This window comes from Dinoponera quadriceps, unplaced genomic scaffold (assembly GCF_001313825.1).
Source record: "Dinoponera quadriceps isolate SergipeBrazil2010 unplaced genomic scaffold, ASM131382v1 scaffold278, whole genome shotgun sequence".
NCBI lineage: Eukaryota > Metazoa > Arthropoda > Insecta > Hymenoptera > Formicidae > Dinoponera > Dinoponera quadriceps.
Window position 1 is genome coordinate 203,768 of NW_014554664.1, and position 20,751 is coordinate 224,518.

Sequence of the window (20,751 nt, forward strand, 5' to 3'; positions counted from 1 at the left end):
AATACAAGAAGAAGATACGAGATAACCGAATAAGAATAATATAGTTCACAATGAATCAATATAAATGTGTTGTATGAAATAATATAATAACATTGTGTTTATAATAGCGTGTATGTATGCGTTACTTTCCTTTTCAACAGAAAGAAAGCGTGTTTCTTTTTTCTTTTTCGGCTACTTTTAGTTCATATTAAAGTCGTCGAAAAATTCAGGATAATTTGTACACGCACGTACTCTCACTTATATATATATATATTTATGTAAAAATAAAAATAATATATCTAAATGTGAATATCAATCTAGTGGTACATCAGTTTTTAATAAATTTTAAGATATTTACAGTCACATGTACAACCGCCACTATAGGATGAATATATCGTATTACGATTCGTCATATATAAACTTAATTTTATTTATAAATACTTTAACAAACTTTGTGCGCATTGTAAACTTGGGGTGCACAAAAATCATTAAATTACGTTCCATATCGAGATATAAAATTATATATTATGCAATTTAGTAGATTCGAAAACTAGAAAGAAAAAAAGATATGTAATTAGAAAGATACTTAATTGCGTCTCAGTACTCAGTACACAGCTTTCGCAAATGCCTTTATCAAGAGTGTCACGAAAAAGAAAGAGAATTCTTTAGCATAAATATCTTATATATCATGTATGCATATATTATATAACGACACGTTTCTCGTAAGTAGAATAAATAATTCAACTGTCGAACCCCCCCCTCCTTCCCCCATTAAACTTTCGCGTTCGATATAACTTACGTTACGTCATACATCGGTGAATTCCAACGAATCGTAACTTTTTGTCTCTCGTTACAGCGTAAAAAAATATAGCGACTTATTTGTACCCAACGATATATCGTTGCTCCGATATCGAGATATCTTTAAACAACGAGATCTTGAGTGAGACTCAATAGTTTGATCATTCGCACAAACTAACTTCCTGTATAATACATAATGCACAAAAGATACCGAGACATTCTTAAAATCAACCAAGGCAACAAATGCGACGGAATGTAAATTAGATCGTAAATCAGACTACTTTTACGCGGCGGTGTGTATTCTTTTATCGATGGAATAAAAACTAATGTCGATGAGATTAGCACAGAGTATGAATAATGTCGCGCGGACGATTTAGCTCCCTAAAGATATCTCAGTATTCAATTACAGCGACGATATATACGATTAATGTCAACAAAGGCTACCGCCGGATTGGTTCACCGGTGCGCGATGAACACAATCGAGAGCCCTCGAGGAATGTCGAGCGACTACTAAAAAGACGTCTCCTGGAAACTGTCCTTCATTCTCAATGGATTCACCGACTCGTTCGGCGGATGTCTGTGCTTTAAGTGCTCGTGCCCTTTCGCATCTTTGTGCTCTCTCGCGGACCTCTTGGAGTCGTTTCGTTGCAGACTGGTGCCTCGTTTTCGCGGCGAGGAAGAGAACTCCTCCGAGAACTTCTCGGTGGAGTTGTTGGCGCTGTTTGTGCTGCCGGACGCTATGCCGGATGTGTCGGAAGTGTCCGGCTGATTACCGTCCAGGCAGTGCAGCAGGCTGTCGGAAAGCGTGTCATCGTCGTTCAGGATGTTCAAGTCGGATTCGGACTGTTCGAAGTCGCCCGTGCGCGACGTGAAGCTCAGGTCGACCGGGCTGGCCGTCAGGACGCTCCTCGACAGCAGGTACTCCCGAAACGTGCTCGTTATCGACACGGAGCTTTGCTGCGTTGTCGTAGTGCAGCATTTGGCGACGGAGAAGTTGTCGCAGCTGTGCCTCTCGGGCGTGTCGTTGCCGTCCGCATCGCGGCCTCCATGAGCGTCCTCCTTCGCAACGTGACACGGTGGTACGTGGTCCGCGCTGTTGTTGCACGTCTGAGATTCCTCCAGGATGGAAGTGTAGTTCGTTGCACCGAGCATGCCCAAATTCGATCCGCGCAAGGCGCCGTTGGCCACGTTGCATTGTTGGTTGCAACTGTTGGTCACGAGGTTGCAGAGGTTCGACGTTGAAACTATCATCACTGGTTTCCTAGAGCGCGGAGTCATCATGCTCTCCTGCAACGGATCGATCGGGGTGAGTGAGATAGAGTTGGTTTGGTCAGATTTCGATGAAGCTGAATAAGGGAAGTTCGGGAAGTTACTTTTTAACACATTCGTTATCGCATATGTGAAAGTAAACATTTTTTCCCTATGTTTGCATCAAAGAAAATCTGTTTTACACAATTACATTTTGTACAATTAATTTTTTAAATTGTACAATTAATTAGAAAAAAAAGTGATCTATGAGTAGAATTCTCCAAGTAAATTCTGGTACAATGAACGTGTTAAAAGTAACTCGTTGTCATTACCGTTACTCATCTTAAAAAAGTAATTCGTTACTGTTATTGCTCAAGAAATAACAAATCAGTCACAGTTTCTGTGAATTTTGATTGAATTTTCAATTTTGAATGAGAATTTCTTTCTCATCAAGTTTCGCAGACCTTCTTTTAATATTCGCTGGTATTTATTCTATACATACACGGTATAAACTATTCTCGCTGTTTACTTTACATTTTCATTTTTACTTTTTATTTGAGATTTTAATTTTCTTTATGAAAATTTGATAATTTTTCATTAACGGAAATGTCGAGGTGTAAACGGTTTTAGAGGTACAAACGTCGAGAAAGCGGGATTTCTAAGCTTCGGATGATCGAACGGATAACAGAATAATTTTCTTCAACCCATTTTAAATAAATTTCAACAGAATTTTGATTTGAAGCTTAGATATGTTGAAGACAAAGATATGTTGAAGACTGAGTGATCTCCCTCGAGATTTTTTCACCAACGGCAAATTGTCAAAAGTTCACAAAGGACAGCTCTATATATAAATAATGAGAGCGCGAAGGAGTTTACACTTTACATACGCACGCTACATGCAAAATGGGACGATTATGTTAGTTACAGTGATCCAAAAGCATGTAATTGCGTTACTGTTACCAACAAGAAAAAAAAGCACCGTTACATCAAACCATTACTAAATAAAATTCGTAACGGTAACGACGTCGCAAGTGACGTATCATCGAATCCCCGAATTCCACCACGTCCGACAACATAGACCTCACATACCTGCATCGCCTTCGACATCTTCGTCGCGCTCTGCGTGATCGGACTCATGCTTCGGTCGTCGTTGTTAGTAATAGGTGTTAACATGTAGTCGTTAGTAGCCAAACTGCGGCGCAGCAGACTCGACGGTGTCGACGTGTGGACGGCGTACACGTTCCTGAATCGGTTTCTCACGATCGGCGACAAATGCGCGCATGCACTCTCCGTACGCGGCTCGACGTTCGGGGCGACGCTCGACGCTTCCACGCTCGGCGTACGAGTCTCCGAAGGGGAGGACGCGTCGTCCTGTGCGTCCGATTGCGTGACGACGAACGGCAGCGCAGGCTCCGAGTTCGGTCGGGCCAATTCACCGCCGCTCGTCGTCGACGAGCGGTCGCAATGGTGAACGACACCATGAGAGGAGTACATATCGGCAGGCTCGCTAAGTTGCCGCGTCAATTTGCCGGCCTCGTGCGGACTATCGTCGCGACTAGTCACCGCATGCGCGATATCGCAAGGGGATCGTTCGTCGGGCGCACTCATCGTGTCGATCTCCTGCAGACTCGTACTCGAGTTGAGCTCCACCGGCGCCTTCAGTGAGCTAAACCGGTCACCGTCGAGATCAAGAGACGCTCCCTGCGATGCCTTCGAGCTCTGTTCCGCGATTTCCCCGAGGTCGTCTCCCTCGTCCGACTTTTCATGTCCGCTGACGGACCGATCGCACAATTTCCTCTTTGCTTTACAATTCAGAGTGTCGGAGGTTTTACAGCTACTTATATTGCTACTCGTATGTTTGGCACGCAGGGGATCGTTATTAGTCTTAATATCACAGTTCTCCACACTAAGCTCGTCGTTCGACTTGCTGAGAAGCGTTCTCGCCGGAAGCAATGAGTTTTCCAGTTTCTGTGCAATACATGCGAACAAGAATATTAGACAAGAACGGTCAACGTGCTGTTGTTAAAGACACATACACACAAATAATTAAACATGCAATGACATTTTCGTACAGTGGACAAGCGAAGATCAGAAGATTCATGCAGTTCTTCGTATCGGAAGTTAGTATCGTTAACACGTTGAATGCCGTGACAGTCATTGGTGATTATGATACTACTATTTCTCAACTGTATAATTATATGTAATTATGTAATTTTGTGTGTGTGTGTGTGTGTGTGAGATAATAAAATATATGAGATAAAAAATATTATATATATATTTTAATACAATTGTAATATAAATTAATTACAATTGAGAAATTAGTCAATAGAGAACTACTGAAAAGAAGCAAAAAATACATGCATCTCAAATTATATCAATTATCATACTCTGGTAATTCAATCTCAGTACAATGGAAATCAACACGGCAGTCAACGTGTTAATAAAATTTAGAATATTTTAAAAAATATACATATGTTTGTGTACATATTTTTGTTGACTATTTCATAGAAAACTATGGAGATAAATAAAGAGAATCTTATAAATCTCACCATTGATAATATATTCTCTTCACTGCTCGATCGGGAGATATTACATCTGACATTGATATCGACGAACTTCTTATGACCCAAAATCCTATTGTGAAAGATGTGCTTCTTTATGGAATCCCCGAGACTCTTAGTCTTGCAATGCTTTGCATGCCTGGGTGTACCCTGGCCGTTTTCCTTATTAAATTGTTTCACGAGTCTCCGCTTTTTCGCTGACTCTGGCATGGCTTGTATGTGAGCGTAGAGTTGGGCTAATGCCGCCTGTGTGTCCTGCGTAGAATTCGCTTTCGCCGTTAACTTACGATCAACGAAGCTGAACACAGTGTGAGCCGTCGAAGTGGTGTCTGGTATCGACTCGTTCAGCTGCAACCACAGTTTCCACATCACTGGAATGACCACAAGTGAGGATTAATTTCGGCGATTCTCGATCGCGAACTTACGTCGGTCTTCTTAGGGCTCAAGAGTTTTCTCTCTTGCTCCATCCAGTACGCTCTTATGTCCGTCGCCAATTTCGGCGGAATTTCAAACAACTCCATACCCTTTCTGATCATGAACGCCACCAGGCACGAGAGATTCTGCGAGTTGATGTGCAGGGCTTCCGGTGACAATTTACGCGGACACAGCAAGTGCGGTGTGAAGAGAGTGGCCAGTGTATCGCTGTTCATCTTGTTACTGTGCTCGTAACTTGCGGTTTTGTTCAGCAAAGTGAGGATGGCCTTTAACAGGATTCTGTTTATAGATGGCAGAAGCAGAAGAAGCAACTGCAAAGATCTCAACAGTCTCCCATCATTCGTCTTTGCATCGAGACTGCATAATTCTGTGGATAATTTACAAGTTGTTGATGAATATATTATTAACAATCTGTATAAGTATGTATGAAGTATATTCTACATACTTACGTTGACATATTGAAAATATTTCATACTTATATATTTATAAATTACATTATACAAGTATGTTCTTATTTTTTACCAGCTATCTGACAATGTGCCGGATAATGCAGATCTGTCAGAAGTGGTTCCGACAGCTCCGCCAGAAATCCTTTCAGCACTGATGCACAATCATGCACACTGAATCGTCCATCATCCAGATCCAGGGATAAGCTCTGAGACATAGCAATTTTCAAGTCCTGCTGCCTCGTTAACTTCCCAGTACGTCGAAATATGCCTTCTTGTATAATATCTGTATGCGAAGAAACGGAAGTTCAATTCAGATCCTTCTAAATCCTTCGATCCATACTTTTACTCACTTTCTTCCATAGACAAATAATTTATCAATTGCATCACGTGATTTATACCGTCCTCGGATAAAGTAACACCTTCCGTACCCTTCTCCAGACTGACTAAGGACTTGGATTTCTTGGTGAAACTCGGAAGACCCCACTTTTTCAGTCTTGCTTTTTCAGTGATGGCATCGTTGCTGTAACGAAAAGACGAACAATGAAATATGAAACAAGTACGATTGTGTGATGAGAGACAATGAGAAGTAAATAGAGACTGAATCAAGGAGGACGCCGTGTCGACAGTATGTTAAAACCGCGTTAAAAGGACGACGCGCGGACAAAGTGCCGGTACAAAGGAGACAGGACGTAACGTCGCGCTGTGGAGACTCACTCCTCTGTGTGGAGATCCAATTCGAAGGATAGATGCATCTTCACTAGGGTGTGGAATTGTTCAGGGTTCACCTTACGCATTCGGGATGCCAATTTGCCATCCACTCCATCATTGAAATCTGCCATTGTCGATTTCGCAGCGGCTGCGGCTCGCTTTGCGGCAATTTAAACGCGCTCCCACATATTGAATCCGACTCGGCAGTGATACCAAACGTAGGAATCGCGAGCAACCTCGCGACTCACGAATAACTAGGTTTCTCAAACATCGATGATTTTACCCATCCCTGATCCATTGTGACTATTGCAATATCGTTTCGAAATACGACGTCACAGTGTTGCTGGCGACACCAAAATAATTTCGGAACAGCAGTGATTGTGCACTATTCCGACGATCGCATTGCCAATAAAAAGGGAACGCACCTTCAGCATTTTGTTGGTACCTAAAAAGTACTAGAATTTCTAGTGATTTATAGTAACTTTGATATCCGGCCAACCTGTCCGAGATCTAAGCCTGTATTCTAAATTCTTATTAAATGTGGCTTCTTATGCCTGTTTCTATTTTGGTTTAAATTTAATCGACGAGATTAATTCAACGGAATTGCAAATCGCATTGACAATCAACCGTTCACTGCGATTGGTCAATTCCGTTAGTTAATCGTCGATTAGATTTCAACCACGATGGTAGGAACGGACATTAGCCAATCAGGTGGTTCCCAAGCCACTTTTGGAGACACTTTATCGATAAAAGAAAATTTAGATAATTCACCGGGTCCCGGTGTTCAAAGGGAGGGGCCGTTTTCTAGGAACGAAAGTGTCGTCACCTGGAGTTCCTAGGAAGCAACTTCTTCGAGGTCAGGGTGAATTCGATGTTACCCGACGCGCACCGTGCGGCACCGTTGGCAAAAACAGGAGACACCTGCAACGGTGTGTGCAAACGTGGAAGGGATAACATGGCTACCGCCTGACGTGACGTTTCGCTCGTCCGTCCGTCCGTCCGTCGCACGATATCATCAGATGCTCGGAAAAACATCTGGCTACCGTTTTTCAGCGACGTGCTGCTGCCGATAGTGTTCCGTCGTTCACACGAGGACTACCGCGTCGAAGAGAGAAAGGAAGAGAGAGAACCACTATCCGTGGGGGGACAAGCACGATGATGAACATGTGGAAAGTGCGGGAGCTGATGGATAAGGCGTAAGTTGATCCCGAGCGCGTATACTTCGACCTGACCGTGAGCGGGCGACGAGATAACCTCGTAACGGCCCTTTTTCCCCGGACCCGGGCACGTTTCGCCGCGTATCGCGCGCCGGATCGGGGATCACCTTTCGACGTGTGTCGCTTCCGCCTGAATACGTTGAGTTTCGCCGACGCCTTGACTCTCTGACCGAACGTTCTCATCGTGGGCAGGAACGAAGAGGTTCGGTTGAAGGATGCGACGGGGAAAATCTGGCCGATCGTGTTGTTTGTACTTGTGCACGCGAGGATATGCAGTCGTTGCCGATGCGAGAGCAGGTTCCGTGGTCGTGGCGAGCGTGAGAGGGAGGAGGGAGAGGGACTCGTAAAACTGGAACGGCGTGGATAATTTTATAGCGCGACCTTGAGATCCGACGCACACCGCGAGATGATAAAACTGTCTCCCGTGCTGTCGTGGGTTGAATTTTACAACGGCCGGATTAATTGCCGGGTTTACATCGATTCTATACTTCTGACGTCTTTTAGGCCTCTATTAGCAGTTATCAGCTGAAACTTTCGTCTCAAATGAGATATGAAGATTTGAATGTTTGAATTTGGAGTCAGATGTGTACTTTTCTGTGAAATCATTATTACTGATATGATGTGTGTCATGTGATTCAAGTGAAGGACTCAGATCTAAGTCTGTTCAAATTTGAGTATTTTTTACATGAGATAAGTTTCAAGTGACAGCTTATTAATATGATCCTTGATAAGTTGCAAGCTGTAAATTTTATAAAATGTATTATAAATACAATCTTATAAGTGTTCAATTTATATAATTAATTTGATTAAATATGTCTTATTAAGTAAGCTTACCGATTCGATTGAAAATCCCTTATAGATGTTCATTTATTCATTTTAACTTTGCAGGACCAATGTGGTGATGAACTATACAGAAACAGAAGCCAAGGTTCGGGAAGCAACTAATGATGATGCATGGGGTCCTACAGGTACGATTAATGTTAATTAATAGTGTATCAAGTTTCTGTATAATTTTCATTTATACATAAAAATTGGAAGATCTTCCACATAAATCAATTCCTTTAGATAGTTTTCATATAATAATCAAATCAAGATGATTGGCAAGTGAATACTTTATGAAACATACTTCATAGGGGCAATGATGCAAGAATTGGCTCAGGCCACATTCACGTACGAGCAATTTCCAGAGGTGATGTCCATGCTCTGGAAGAGGATGTTGCAAGAGAACAAACGAAATTGGCGACGAACATACAAGGTATGTTGGTGCCTTTGTAACTATACTATATATGAGTTGCACTGTCGTTCTTTTGAAATTAACCGCTCAAGCAGTGATGTTTGACGTCACGTTTCTTTATAGTCATTGCTCCTTCTTAATTATCTGGTGCGCAATGGTTCGGAACGGGTGGTCACTTCGTCGCGCGAGCACATTTACGATCTAAGATCCTTAGAGAATTACACCTTCATCGATGAATTCGGCAAGGACCAAGGTATAAACATCAGGCACAAAGTCAGAGAATTGATCGATTTTATTCAAGATGATGATAAGCTACGGGAAGAGAGGAAGAAAGCTAAGAAAAATAAAGACAAGTACGTCGGCTTGTCGAGCGAAGCAATGGGAATGAGATTCGGAGGGGGCGACAGGTGGATGGACAGTCCCAAGTGGAACAAGTCTAGCGTGGAAGCGTACAATGACTGGGACAGAGACACTCGTGGGAAGGGATTCGAGGACACGAACAACAGGTATACGCAGATGCAGTTCCTTCATTCTTTTATCTCGTAAAATGGAAGTACCGATCGCTAGGCATGCTCTTATATCCGGGTACATCCACTCACACGGAAACTTTACATTAATAATTTAAAATATTTTCTATCATAGTGTTAACTTTAATTTGGTGCAACGGTTTTTTATATATCAGTTAAAATATACACTTGTGTGTTACAACCAAATTATGTCAACTATGCGTCACTGACAGTTGTTCAAATCAATTGTAAGTTAATTCGAAAAAGTTATAGAGAAAGTTATACTAATTACTTTATATCAAATATATAGTATATTAAAATCTTCATAAATAAATTATTACAATTATTTCCATAGAATCATTATAAATAGTCGATAAATGATTTTATTAGGACAGCAATCGACAGCTCCGATATTGGATGTCTAGCAATCGGAACAAACATTTTAGGTTGTTGCGTTACTCATATTTTTTAGAGTTTTTATTCTTGAAATAATTTAGAGATTTTTAATACTTTTCAACGTTTCAGTAATGAATATCTATACTTCAACTTTCAATTCATTAATTGGGTCATTGAATATCCTGTATCTTTATAAAATTTCATTTTGATTCTGCGTCGTTAGGTGCCCGGCTATCAGAATGTTTATCTTCATTTTTATTCGCCGTATCTATTGTTTACCATTTAAACTTCAATGTCTTCGCGTTACAGTGACGACGGCGAGAGGGAGGATTCGGATAACGACACTAGTCCGAAGAAAGGTGGAAGGGAATATAGAGACACGATGGACAATATACATCAAATTGGTAAATCCACTCAAATATCTATACCTTCCGCGACTTCGTCCCCCGTCCGGACATCGAGACCTATTAAAAAGGTGGACCTCGGAGCGGCGGCCAATTACGGAAAAGAGCAATCCAATGTAAGTGTAGTCCCCTTGACTATAAAAATATTTAATAAAGAAAGAACCATTAAAGATCCTGTCGGATATTAAAGATATTATTTAATATTTTGCTCTTCTAATTGCACTAAATAAACCACGTAGGCCCCTTCTTCGTTAAATATTTTTAATTGGATATCTATAGATTCCTACGACTACTACGTTACACATTATGACGACATATGTGTTATCTTAAATTTGGAAACGAGTACATTCTTCGGTTCGCAGAACGGCACATCGACGCAACCAAGTAACAACCTGTCGTCGCCGATAAGTCAGCAGAAGACCAAAAACGACATACTGAACGAGATTTTCGAGTCACAGAGCGACAACAGCGGCAGGTTGGACGACGACGATTTCAACCCGAGGGCGAGCACCCAGTCCTACGTTCAGCCGCAGAACGCGAATCTGGAGTTTGGGGACTTCACCAGCGCGTTCAACAACAGCCCAGCGAATGCTAAGTCGAAGGATGGCAATAACGACGAATTCGCGGACTTTACGTCCGCCTTCAACACTATCACCATATCGAACCCTCCCAGTCAGCCGCAATCGCAAATCAGCTTGATGGGCGTGACGATACCGACGGGCGTGAACAGCCCGACGACGAATAACGCGAATGTCGCGAACACGATCTACTCCAACACGCAAACGGCGTTCACCGGCAGTGGCACGACTCCGCAAAATTCCAAAACGTCGAACGACCTGTTCGATTCTCTGTCGCCGCAGACTCTCAATAATCAAACAACGAATAATAATACAGGTATGACGATACTCATAAAGTAATTGCACAGCATTCTCGACACATCGAACGCCGTGGTGGTGTCTTATTGAGTTATATATCGAATATAATTACACGGGAAAAATGTATGCAAAATGTGGCAATTAGTCAATAGCGCCGTAATCAGTGGAGTAAATCTTGATTCAATAGCGACATTATTAAAACTCATATATCATATTTTGTTTCTCGATAACTCGAGTATTAGTTTCAATGATGTTGCTGTTGAAGATTTGCTCGAGGTTTACTCGCTGAATTACGGCACTGTTGACCAATTTTGAGTCCGTCAAATAAAAGTCTGAATATCTCCGATTTTCTATTGATTGCTCTAGTTTCTTATTTAATACAAAATTGCGGAAAAATGGAAATTTAAAATGTCGGGGAAAACTTGGAAAAGCCGGGGAGGATATAAAAAAACCTGGAATTTTGAACATCGTTCACAATTCTCTTAAGTGTTCTCGACTGTATTCTTTTTTCCTCTTACATACTCATTTATTTTTTCCTGGCCTGAATTTGTATTCAGGATTATATTATGTTATTAAACTTTTAAGTTTGTGTTGCTTCTAATAATGTAAGCTATTTTTCCTACAATTCTTGCTTCTAAATAGTAAAGTTTAAAATTACATATTGCTTGTGGAAAATTCTCCACTGTCGTCTGGAGAACATGAGAAAATCAGAGAATTTTAAAATTCATTTTCTATGGCAACTCTGTCAATTGTATAATTAATGGGGTTAATGAAAGTATAATATATGTAATTTTATATTGTTCTCTTTAACATCATGAAATATGAGTTTTCTTTGTCGAATCACTTGAATTATTTTTACACAAAATAATAAATGAAAATCAGCGTGGCAGTCAATTTTATTAACTGAAGCGTGTTTGAATTGCTTCGAGAACCATCAGTGACATCATAGCACTACCGAGAATTACTGCACTGTCATTTTCTACTAAATTATCTCAATTTCGACGTTACATGTAAACGATGGCGCATTAAACTACGATACGTTTTTTATCATATTTCTTGCATCGTATATTGTTTACACGCATCGCTGAAATGAAAATAATTTAGTAGAGCTACTAATTCATTCGTGTATTAAACAGTCATTGTGAACGTGTTACAAAGTCTTATTTACACGGATCATTTGATACGTGCACGAATAGTAATTTTCTATTACCCCAATTTCAACGATACATTAAACGACAGCGTACTAAGTTGGCGATATAACACCAATTAAGAAAACATATCATATTAATTTAAGACTCCTAGATACTCTGGCTGTCCTTTGATGATGTAAAATTAACGAAAATCATGAGGAAAAATAGATTAAAAACGTAAATTGCATACACTAATTTACGGCTATTTATTAATTGTTCGAGTTAAAGGAAAACGTCCGGACATTTTTACAAGTGTGCTGAATCGATCACGAGTATTACTTTGTGCGTATATTCTTTTATTTCCACATGTACCGTTACGTAAATTGGCATAATTTTCCTCGTTTCTGACGTCATCAAAGAAGAACAGCCATAGCGAGTATTTAGCAGCCTTATATTGTTTACACGCGTCATTAAAATTAAAATAATTCAGAATAAAATTGTTAAAGTCGATTTTATTTACACCGTTTAATAAGCGTATCAACTAATGATTCGCACGAAATTATCTTATTGCTTGTTTACATCGATTGTTTGATATGTGTAGCAAACAGTAATTTTCTATTAAATTACCTTAATTTCGATAACGTATGTAAACGATAGCATATTAAGCTGATACAGTACACATCGAAAAGAAAAGATATACCAATTTAATACACTATTCTTTATATGTTTCACCGAAATAAATTTAATAAAAAATTACTAGTTGTAAATGATCGATGTAAACAAGGCTAGAATATCGGAATATCGATACGTATAAACAATAACCTATTGAATTGATGTGACTTTGGTATATTAGTTCGTACGTGTATTAAACGATTAGTGTAACGCATTAATACCTGTTTCTACTGTCATAGTTTAAATTTAATCGACGATTACCAATCGCATTGGCCAATGGCTGAACCGATCGATGCGATTGGTCAATTCCGTTGAGTTAATCGTCGATTAAATTTAAACCATGATGGTAGAAGCGGGAAACACAAGTTAACAATGTAAGTACAATGTAACGTATGTAATTTGCATCGTTGCTTTTTAGTACCCTCAAATACGGATCTCTTGTCGGATCTGGATGGTTTGAATACTCCAACCATGAGGCTAACCGACGGACGAGTAAATAGCCCTAACAATTCCAACATCTTCATGGGAATGAGTAACGCGCCTTCCAACACCGTTAATTATACAGGTGAGTGTGTGGGCGATTGCAAAGAATTCATTTCTCCTACCACAGTGAGTTGATGATATTTCGTTGGTTATAGTTATGAGTTGATGCGTGTCATGTATAAATATACACACATACACATGCGCGCGCACATATGTACCAGACTTGCGTAATACAACGTGGTCCATTGTTCCCTTGTCATTTTTAAATTAAGGCGAACTTGAAAGAATATCGACGCTGTTTCATCCTGCACAACGAAGTGACGCAGGCCCTGTTGTATTAAGACAATATGATTTCCGAGCTATTTTAATGCAACCAGCCCGACACCTTGGAAGGAAATTTTTATACTGATCACACTTGTTCATTATAATAATTAAATATCATTAAGTCGGAAGAACGAAATTTACGGTTGAGTTGAATCTCAAGGCGAATTTATCACATTGCATATAAATTCTACGGCTTCCAAAATTGTATATTTCTACAACTATAAAGTTCCGATCCTCTATTTTATAAAACTTAACACTCATAAAAATCTATTATTATCATTATTAGTATTAAATAAAAAGGAGTTAGTTATTATTATTTAATACTTATTTTATTTTATTATCAACAAAGAAAGCGAGTTTTGATTTGATTTTCATTTTGTTTTATTCAATAAGCATTATTTTTTAATGCTTAAATATTATTATGTTAATATTTAACAAGTATTATATATACATGTAAAATCTGTTATTATCAGTGCTGGAGAGAGTATTTAAGGAATATTATTTAATACTTGACTATTAAATAAGTATTACTTCAATATTTAAACACTATTATATAATAGTATTTAATAAGTATTATATAGATAAAATCTGCTATATTTTATAAAAGATTCTATGACACGTATAATTGAAGATCGAAGGAATATACATTGGCCTTTCTCTTCCAAGGTGTCGAGTTACCTCGGAACTGTCCCCCCTCCGAGGAATGTAGTCTCCTGTGAAATGAGCCCTCCCTTTCGAGATCGATGATGCATATGTATCTCTAAGCGGGGAGAACTTTTGAAACCCTAAAATTACACCTTCTCGATTAGAAGCTAATGTAATCCGCCAAAGATGAGCCTTTCCTTGCAGCTGGTAAGGCCGAAGAGAACGCCGCGGCGGATGAGTTTAATGCCGGCTCATTGTTGGAAGTATTACGCGCCGTGCGCCGCATTAAGAGCCGCGGCGACTTGGAGCGAATACGATCGGCCCTGTCGGAGTACGTGGCGCACTTGCCGGACACCGTTACTCGTGAGAGATACATGAGCGTCGATGAGGGTGCGCGTGTGAACGTCGTGACGTACGGGAGAATTTTAGAGGCAACGATCGACAAGTTCGATCGCGACTGGCCGTTACAGCAGGACGACGACTCGCTGGATCCTTTGATCAGTCAGTTAGCGGCCGTCGAGGGCGCCACGATGCCGATATTGTCCGAGTCCCTGAGACTCTTGAGCGTCGCTCTGAGCGAATCCGAGGACGGGAGGAAGACTCGTGCGATTTCGGAGATACTGCAGGCTCTGCTGAAGAGCGACGCGATCTACTCGGCGATCGTGGACACCTGTCGCGCTGGAGGTGCCCAGTCCCGCCCGCTGGAGGTGGAGCTGGACGCGGCCTGGCGGCGCGTTACGCAGATCCTGATGTCCTTGCCGAGTCGCGTGGCCAACAAGACGCAGCTCGACACGCCGAGGCTGTTCACGCCGCAGGTCTACGTCAGGGTACTCTGCTACCACGTGTGCCGCGCGATGTACTTGGTCAACGAGGGCTGGCACATCCAGCACGTCAAGCCGAAAACAGCGGTACTTTCGTCGCTGATCAGCAGGATCCTGATCACCTCGAAGCCGAGCTACGACCTGACTTTGCTCGTCGACATTTTCAAGACGTGGTGCCAGAGTCCGCACGCAGGGGCGCACCACCTGGTGCGCAGTGTGCTCCGCGAATTGGACGCCACGGCTGTCGAGCACGCGGCCACGTTGTTCTTGAAACACTGCGAGTCCGGTGTGCTGCCTGTCTTCGGAGACGTGCTGACCGCGCCGCACTGGAAGTACGTGCTGACGTCCAAGATCCCTTTCATGCGCTACTATACGGACGAGAAACTGCTCTTAAACTTGATCTCCTATCTCTCGTCTTTCGGAGATACGGACAAGGAGGACGAGGACGTTTTGCCGGGATTACTGCTGAAGCTTGTCGACGTCTGGGGTGATAGCAGTATCCTGAATCACACGCCCGTGGAACAGCACGAGTACATTTCACGGCTGATCATCCTATCCATGAGGTCGTGCGAGCATCGTTTGAAGCAAGACGCGCGGCAGCAGTGCCGGAAGTCTCTGCTCGCCGGGGTGTCCGTGCATCTGGAGTGCACAGACGTCTACGTGAGAGCTATGGGCATGATCACCGCCGAGGTGTGCATCAACTACCTGTCCGAACGCGAAGCGCCAAAATTGGCGTTCGACTACGAGAACATGCCCGAGCGAGTGCGACTGTTGATCGAGTCGCTGAAACATCTGCGTACGCAACCGAGCGGCGACACGACCGCGGTCGAAGTCAAGCTTTCGACCGTCGAAGAGAAGATAAACGAATTGGTCGTCGATCTCCTGCCGATTCTCCCGGTCAGCAGCAGGAAGAAAGATAGCGTGAGTTTAACGGAGGACGATCTCGCGAGGAAGGAGAAGCGGGACGCGACGTCGAGCACACGAGACGACGCGAAGATGAGTTGCCGAGAGGACAAGAATCTGGACAGCGACGACAACAGTCTGGACAGCGACGATGACCTGATGCCTTACGACATGGACGAGGAGCGGGATAAGCCGGTGAACAAAGCGCGGCCGATGTACCTGCGCGATCTGCGCGATAACCTGACGGACGAGCGCACCGCCGCCGACCCCGAGGTCTTCTCCGAATCTATGTCGGTCTGCGAGAAGCTCATACGGACGCAGCTGCCGTACGACGACGCGTCCTTCGCGCTCGAGCTGCTGGAGCTACTCCTCACACTCAGACAGCAGTCCTGCATGGAGGACTTCGAGCTCGTGGTGTTCCGCTGTTGCGTGGAGATCGCGATCGTGCGGCCGAAGGAGTGCGCCGAGTTCCTGTGCGAACAATTCTACGAGGAGCCCGGCAAGTACTCGTTGAGCCAGCGCTTGTTGTTCCTCGACGTGCTAGCCGAGTCCGCGAAACGCTTGTCGGACACCAGGCAGGACGAAGCGGCCGACACGGAGAACACCAAGCCGGTGAAGCGGAGGAGACCCGTTCCGTCGAGTCCTGTGTCGATCTTCATCGACACGACGAAGCCGCGCAGGACGCAGGAACTGTGCTACGACGAAGACCTGGAGAACCTGCGCGAGATTACCGCGCCGGAGACTCGACTTGCCGACTGGCGGGAGGTCATCGACAGCAGGATCGAGTCGCGTACGAAGCGATTCGCGCATAAGGTCAAGGCGGTCAAGAAAAGCGCGAATCGTTTCGCGAACGTCGTCCCGTCGTTCTTTTATCCGCTTCTTTACGGCTTCGGCCGGCGACAGGAATCCGGCCAGCTGCAGGGTTTGAGGATCTACGCGGATCAGGAGAACATCCTGCTGCTGCGCTACCTGAAGACACTGGCCGTGATCATGCGCGCCGCCGAGAACTGCCCGTCGGCCTTGAAGATGGGCAAGGAAGTCTTGGAGCTCACGTGGACGTTGAGGAACCACAACGAGGCGAACGCAAGGTTCGCCGTCGTCGAGTGTATCGCGTCCGTCTTGGTGTCGTTGCCGAAGGACAGCATCGTCGTCGAGCTGTTGGACATGCTGTTGGAGATCAGGGAGTGGCTGCTGCTGACACAGAACGTCATCTACGGCGAGCATGATGCCAAGTGCAGAGAGCTGAATGCCACGGTGATGAACTACGTCGACGCGATCATCAGCTCCGCCCTCAACGGTTGAACTCGCGCGCAGAGATTGCGAGAATCCGCGTGGGAAACGGAAAGGACAGCAACGAGAATTGAATTGAAAACGAGAGAGATCGTCGGTCGCGGAATCCGAGCGGTCTGCTTTTTCCAGCGAACAAAAGGAATCCTTCGATGTGTTAAATAGTTGTCTTTTAAGTTTTTTTTTTTTTTTTATGTAGCCACATAGAGAGACATTGCCTGACGCAACGCGTACATCCGTTCATGTACAGGTGGAGCCTGAACTGTCAGGCGATTTTGCCAGGTGGGATTTCTGGATGATGATTCACACACGTGATTTCTAGAAATGTGCCAATCAAAACACGGTATTTCTGGCAATCCAGCACCAAAACAAACATCGCAAGTTTTATATCCATATGACATCGTGTGAACTTTTCACTACGTGAATTATGATCCAGAAATCCCACAATTAGAGGTATTAATTAATTAGAGAAAAATTAATGAACGAGTGCACACCATGTGATGGGACGAACTCTTTAGGCAAAGTCTCGTTCAGGATGTCTGAATCCGTCGACGATTTCCTGGTAACGACAAGTCTTATAATTTGAAAACTCCCGGTCTTTCGGTGTAATCTACTTGTTTGATGACGTCTGAAGCGAAAAAACGTACGCCCAAAATTCTTGCGAAATACGTTGAAATAAATACGGATATATCTGTAAAATGATACATTTGCGATCGATTGAGAGATACATTTGTAAAATATTCCGGGAACTTTTCCTTTCTGCTCTAACAATCGATAATTAACTGTAAAATTAACGTGATATGCAACCTTTTGCTTATTTTTCCTCGTGATTTTGTCACGTTAACTTTACGGCTGTTCGTTGATTGTTAAGATAAAAGGAAAGTTTACAGAATATCTTACAAATGTTCTCAATCGATCACAAGTATCATTTTGTGGACGTATCTTTTTATTTTAACGTACTCCGCAAGAATTTTGGGCGCGCGTTTTCTCGCTTCTGGGGCGTCATTAAACAAGATAGTCATGGCGAGGAAACAGGAGAGCCTCAAGCGTTTCCAGTTGTATCTATTTTTACTGTTCAGTTGTCTCCTCTTGGATAAGATATTATCTAAAAAACTCATCCTGCTGCGGTATTCGCGCCTTTATTCGCTAGTTCTAGACTGGTTCTTTTTAATTTATCCTAATTATTTGCAAAATGGTGAGTGACTATTTTTCAGTTTGATGAGTTCTGCCTGCATAAGAGCGGATCTGCACGTTGTGTCAGACACTCTGTATATCTAGTGTAGTGTAACATATAATTGTAATGTGTTCTATATTACAAATAATGTATAAAGGTTGTTATATACGAATAAAATGAATGTACTTGTGCAATTTCTATTAGGTTGATTCAAAAGTCTTCTTCTATAAACACTGAACAAATGTTGGTGTGAACAAGGCGTTTTTCAGGTAGAAATATGCCGACAAATAATAATGCGCTTATGGAGAAAGATTTCTTAATCAACTTGATAATAAATCAGTACATAATATATAATTAAAGCGCTCGACGTTTACATTGCATGAAAGAATTATCTTGGTCATCGTCGCGTTTTCCAATTTTGCAATGTTTTCGTCATTGAAAATGAAGTCTCGCTCGCAATAAAGGTTACTTCAAGACAATCGAGGCATCGAGTTTTTGGCGCTTCACACTTGTCCAGGTGGTGATTTCACATATATGTATATGTATATATGTAGTAGGAATAACATAATTTTAATATTTTTTTAATTAAGTCACCTAATGCACGTTAAGAATTCAAGTTTAATGTCGTGTTTAGGAACGATCGGTTTGTCCCCTGTTACGAATCTTCTCTCATCCGGGCCCGTCAACGCCAAAAGTCAAACATCTAGCAATACAACGTCCTCCACGCAAGTCGGCTCGACCTGGGCCGGCTCGGGACTGAATATCGACCTCGATAACATAATGGGTAGTAAAACGAAACAAATCGGTCCGGCACCGACGATGAACCAATTAGCCAGCAATAGTCCTCAGCATCAGATGAAAATTACGCGTGAGTAAATGCCTCACCATCCACTCCCTATCATTGGTATCCTTACGTGAAAGAATGTTAATACTAATCTTTTCTTTTAACAAGTGGAATGAGACGTAATATTCGATCAAAATGCTAAAAAAGAGAAAAAGAAAAGACTAATAAAACAGCCTGTGCATGGGTGATGTAACAAACTGAAGAAACTTTTCGTTAAATTAAATAGACAATTATGTCCAGACATTTTTTTAGATTAGTCATCGTCTATATATGATGCAATAAGCTAAAGCAACTTGTTCTTTAAATTAAACAAACATAATTGTACACAGGTCTCTTTTCAGTTCTTTTTTCTTTTCTTTCTTTTTTTTTTTAGAAGATGCTCATTGTCTATACATGTTGTAACTCATGACTGTATTGCTCGCAGCGCCAGCAATGGGATACATGTCGCCGACAGTACAGCCCTTACCGCAGAACCAGCAACAGCAGCCCAACGCGGCGTTCTTTCCCGCATTTCAATAAGGATCGTACTGCATAGTCAAGTCGTGGAGCCGGGACGGTCCTCGACGAAACGCGTGGCACAATATACCAAAATTCAAGCTTCTCACGCGCGGAGTTTCCTACAGAATACGTTTTATCTTTTCATTGATTCGAAGAAAACAAGAAATCATGGATCTTTTATATTCTCCCGCTAACTCCGGGCTGACTTACTCCAATTTATACAGGGTTCAATGTTAAATCTATCTATCGAGATCAAGTATTTTCTACCGTCGCGGACATACCCTATAGGCGGTGACGTGATTTAGGAAGCGCGGCGCAGTAGAACGATCGATTGCCCGGGACAATTTCGTCCGGAACGAAATGTCGAGCCAGTTTTTGACCGAGCGATTCGAAACGAGGACGACGAGAGAGAGTTTCCTTCGGAGACGGACTCAATCTTTGCATTTGGAAATACACGAGTTTCACGGAATCGAAACGAAACCGAGAAATCGGGGGCCTATGTTTAATATTGATTAAAAGAAAAATATATATATTTATGATTATATATGTTATAATATAATTTTATATAAAATGATATCAGTTTCTCGGGATTCTGTATTTATATGAAATCGATTTATTCTCCTTAGTTTGATAAATCTTACGATCGATGCGCGGTCGATCGACGTTTTACTGTGCCGCAAACACATGTGTTCAAGAGCAATTCGACGCGCAGGACAGATCGAAGCATTTGTCGGTGTTTTGTAATCCTTATCAATATATATGTAAGAGCCGCAACTTGGTGCGAGATAGTTCTTAACTCTTTGAATACCGGCTCTTCTTCTTTTCGAGGCAGGATATGTGTGATCTCTGTAAATATAGTCGTTCTCCATTTGTAGAAATGCTGGGAAAAACGTGGTGTTAACGATGGACGGTGGAGGGGGAAGGAATCGAGACATCTTGATAAGGGAAGTCTCTCTGGTTAAGTTCGTCTAGCTCGCTTTTTCGCTAAAAGCTCTCATATTTGCTGCTGAATCATCGTTCACTAGTATTTCGAAACGTCTTTGCAAAGCAGCGACACGTCGTAATTCCAAAGCGAACGCCTCGTCATTTCTCGAAGTTACTTTCTCAAAAGAGATAGAGAGAGCAACGAGAGTGTGAGCGCTTTCAGCTGAGACAAATGT

The 20,751-nt window shown here is 42.3% G+C and overlaps 2 protein-coding genes across 2 annotated transcripts; one reads left to right on the forward strand and one right to left on the reverse strand.

Moving 5' to 3' along the window:
- Positions 1–78: 78 nt before the first annotated feature.
- On the reverse strand, positions 79–6,435 carry LOC106740642. Its single transcript, XM_014611885.1, has 7 exons — positions 6,185–6,435; positions 5,821–5,990; positions 5,544–5,753; positions 5,012–5,388; positions 4,575–4,934; positions 3,115–3,993; positions 79–2,064 (listed from the first exon to the last, which is right to left on the reverse strand). The coding sequence occupies exons 1-7, from the start codon at positions 6,307–6,309 to the stop codon at positions 1,288–1,290; spliced, it is 2,898 nt and encodes a 965-aa protein (XP_014467371.1). The 5' UTR covers positions 6,310–6,435; the 3' UTR covers positions 79–1,287.
- Positions 6,436–7,107: 672 nt separating this feature from the next.
- LOC106740630 (telomere length regulation protein TEL2 homolog) lies at positions 7,108–18,519 on the forward strand. The gene is made up of 8 exons (XM_014611860.1): positions 7,108–7,374; positions 8,284–8,363; positions 8,529–8,650; positions 8,753–9,135; positions 9,841–10,051; positions 10,298–10,829; positions 13,031–13,177; positions 14,269–18,519. Exons 1-8 carry the CDS (start codon positions 7,334–7,336, stop codon positions 17,088–17,090), a joined length of 4,338 nt encoding a protein of 1,445 aa, XP_014467346.1. The 5' UTR covers positions 7,108–7,333; the 3' UTR covers positions 17,091–18,519.
- Positions 18,520–20,751: the final 2,232 nt, after the last annotated feature.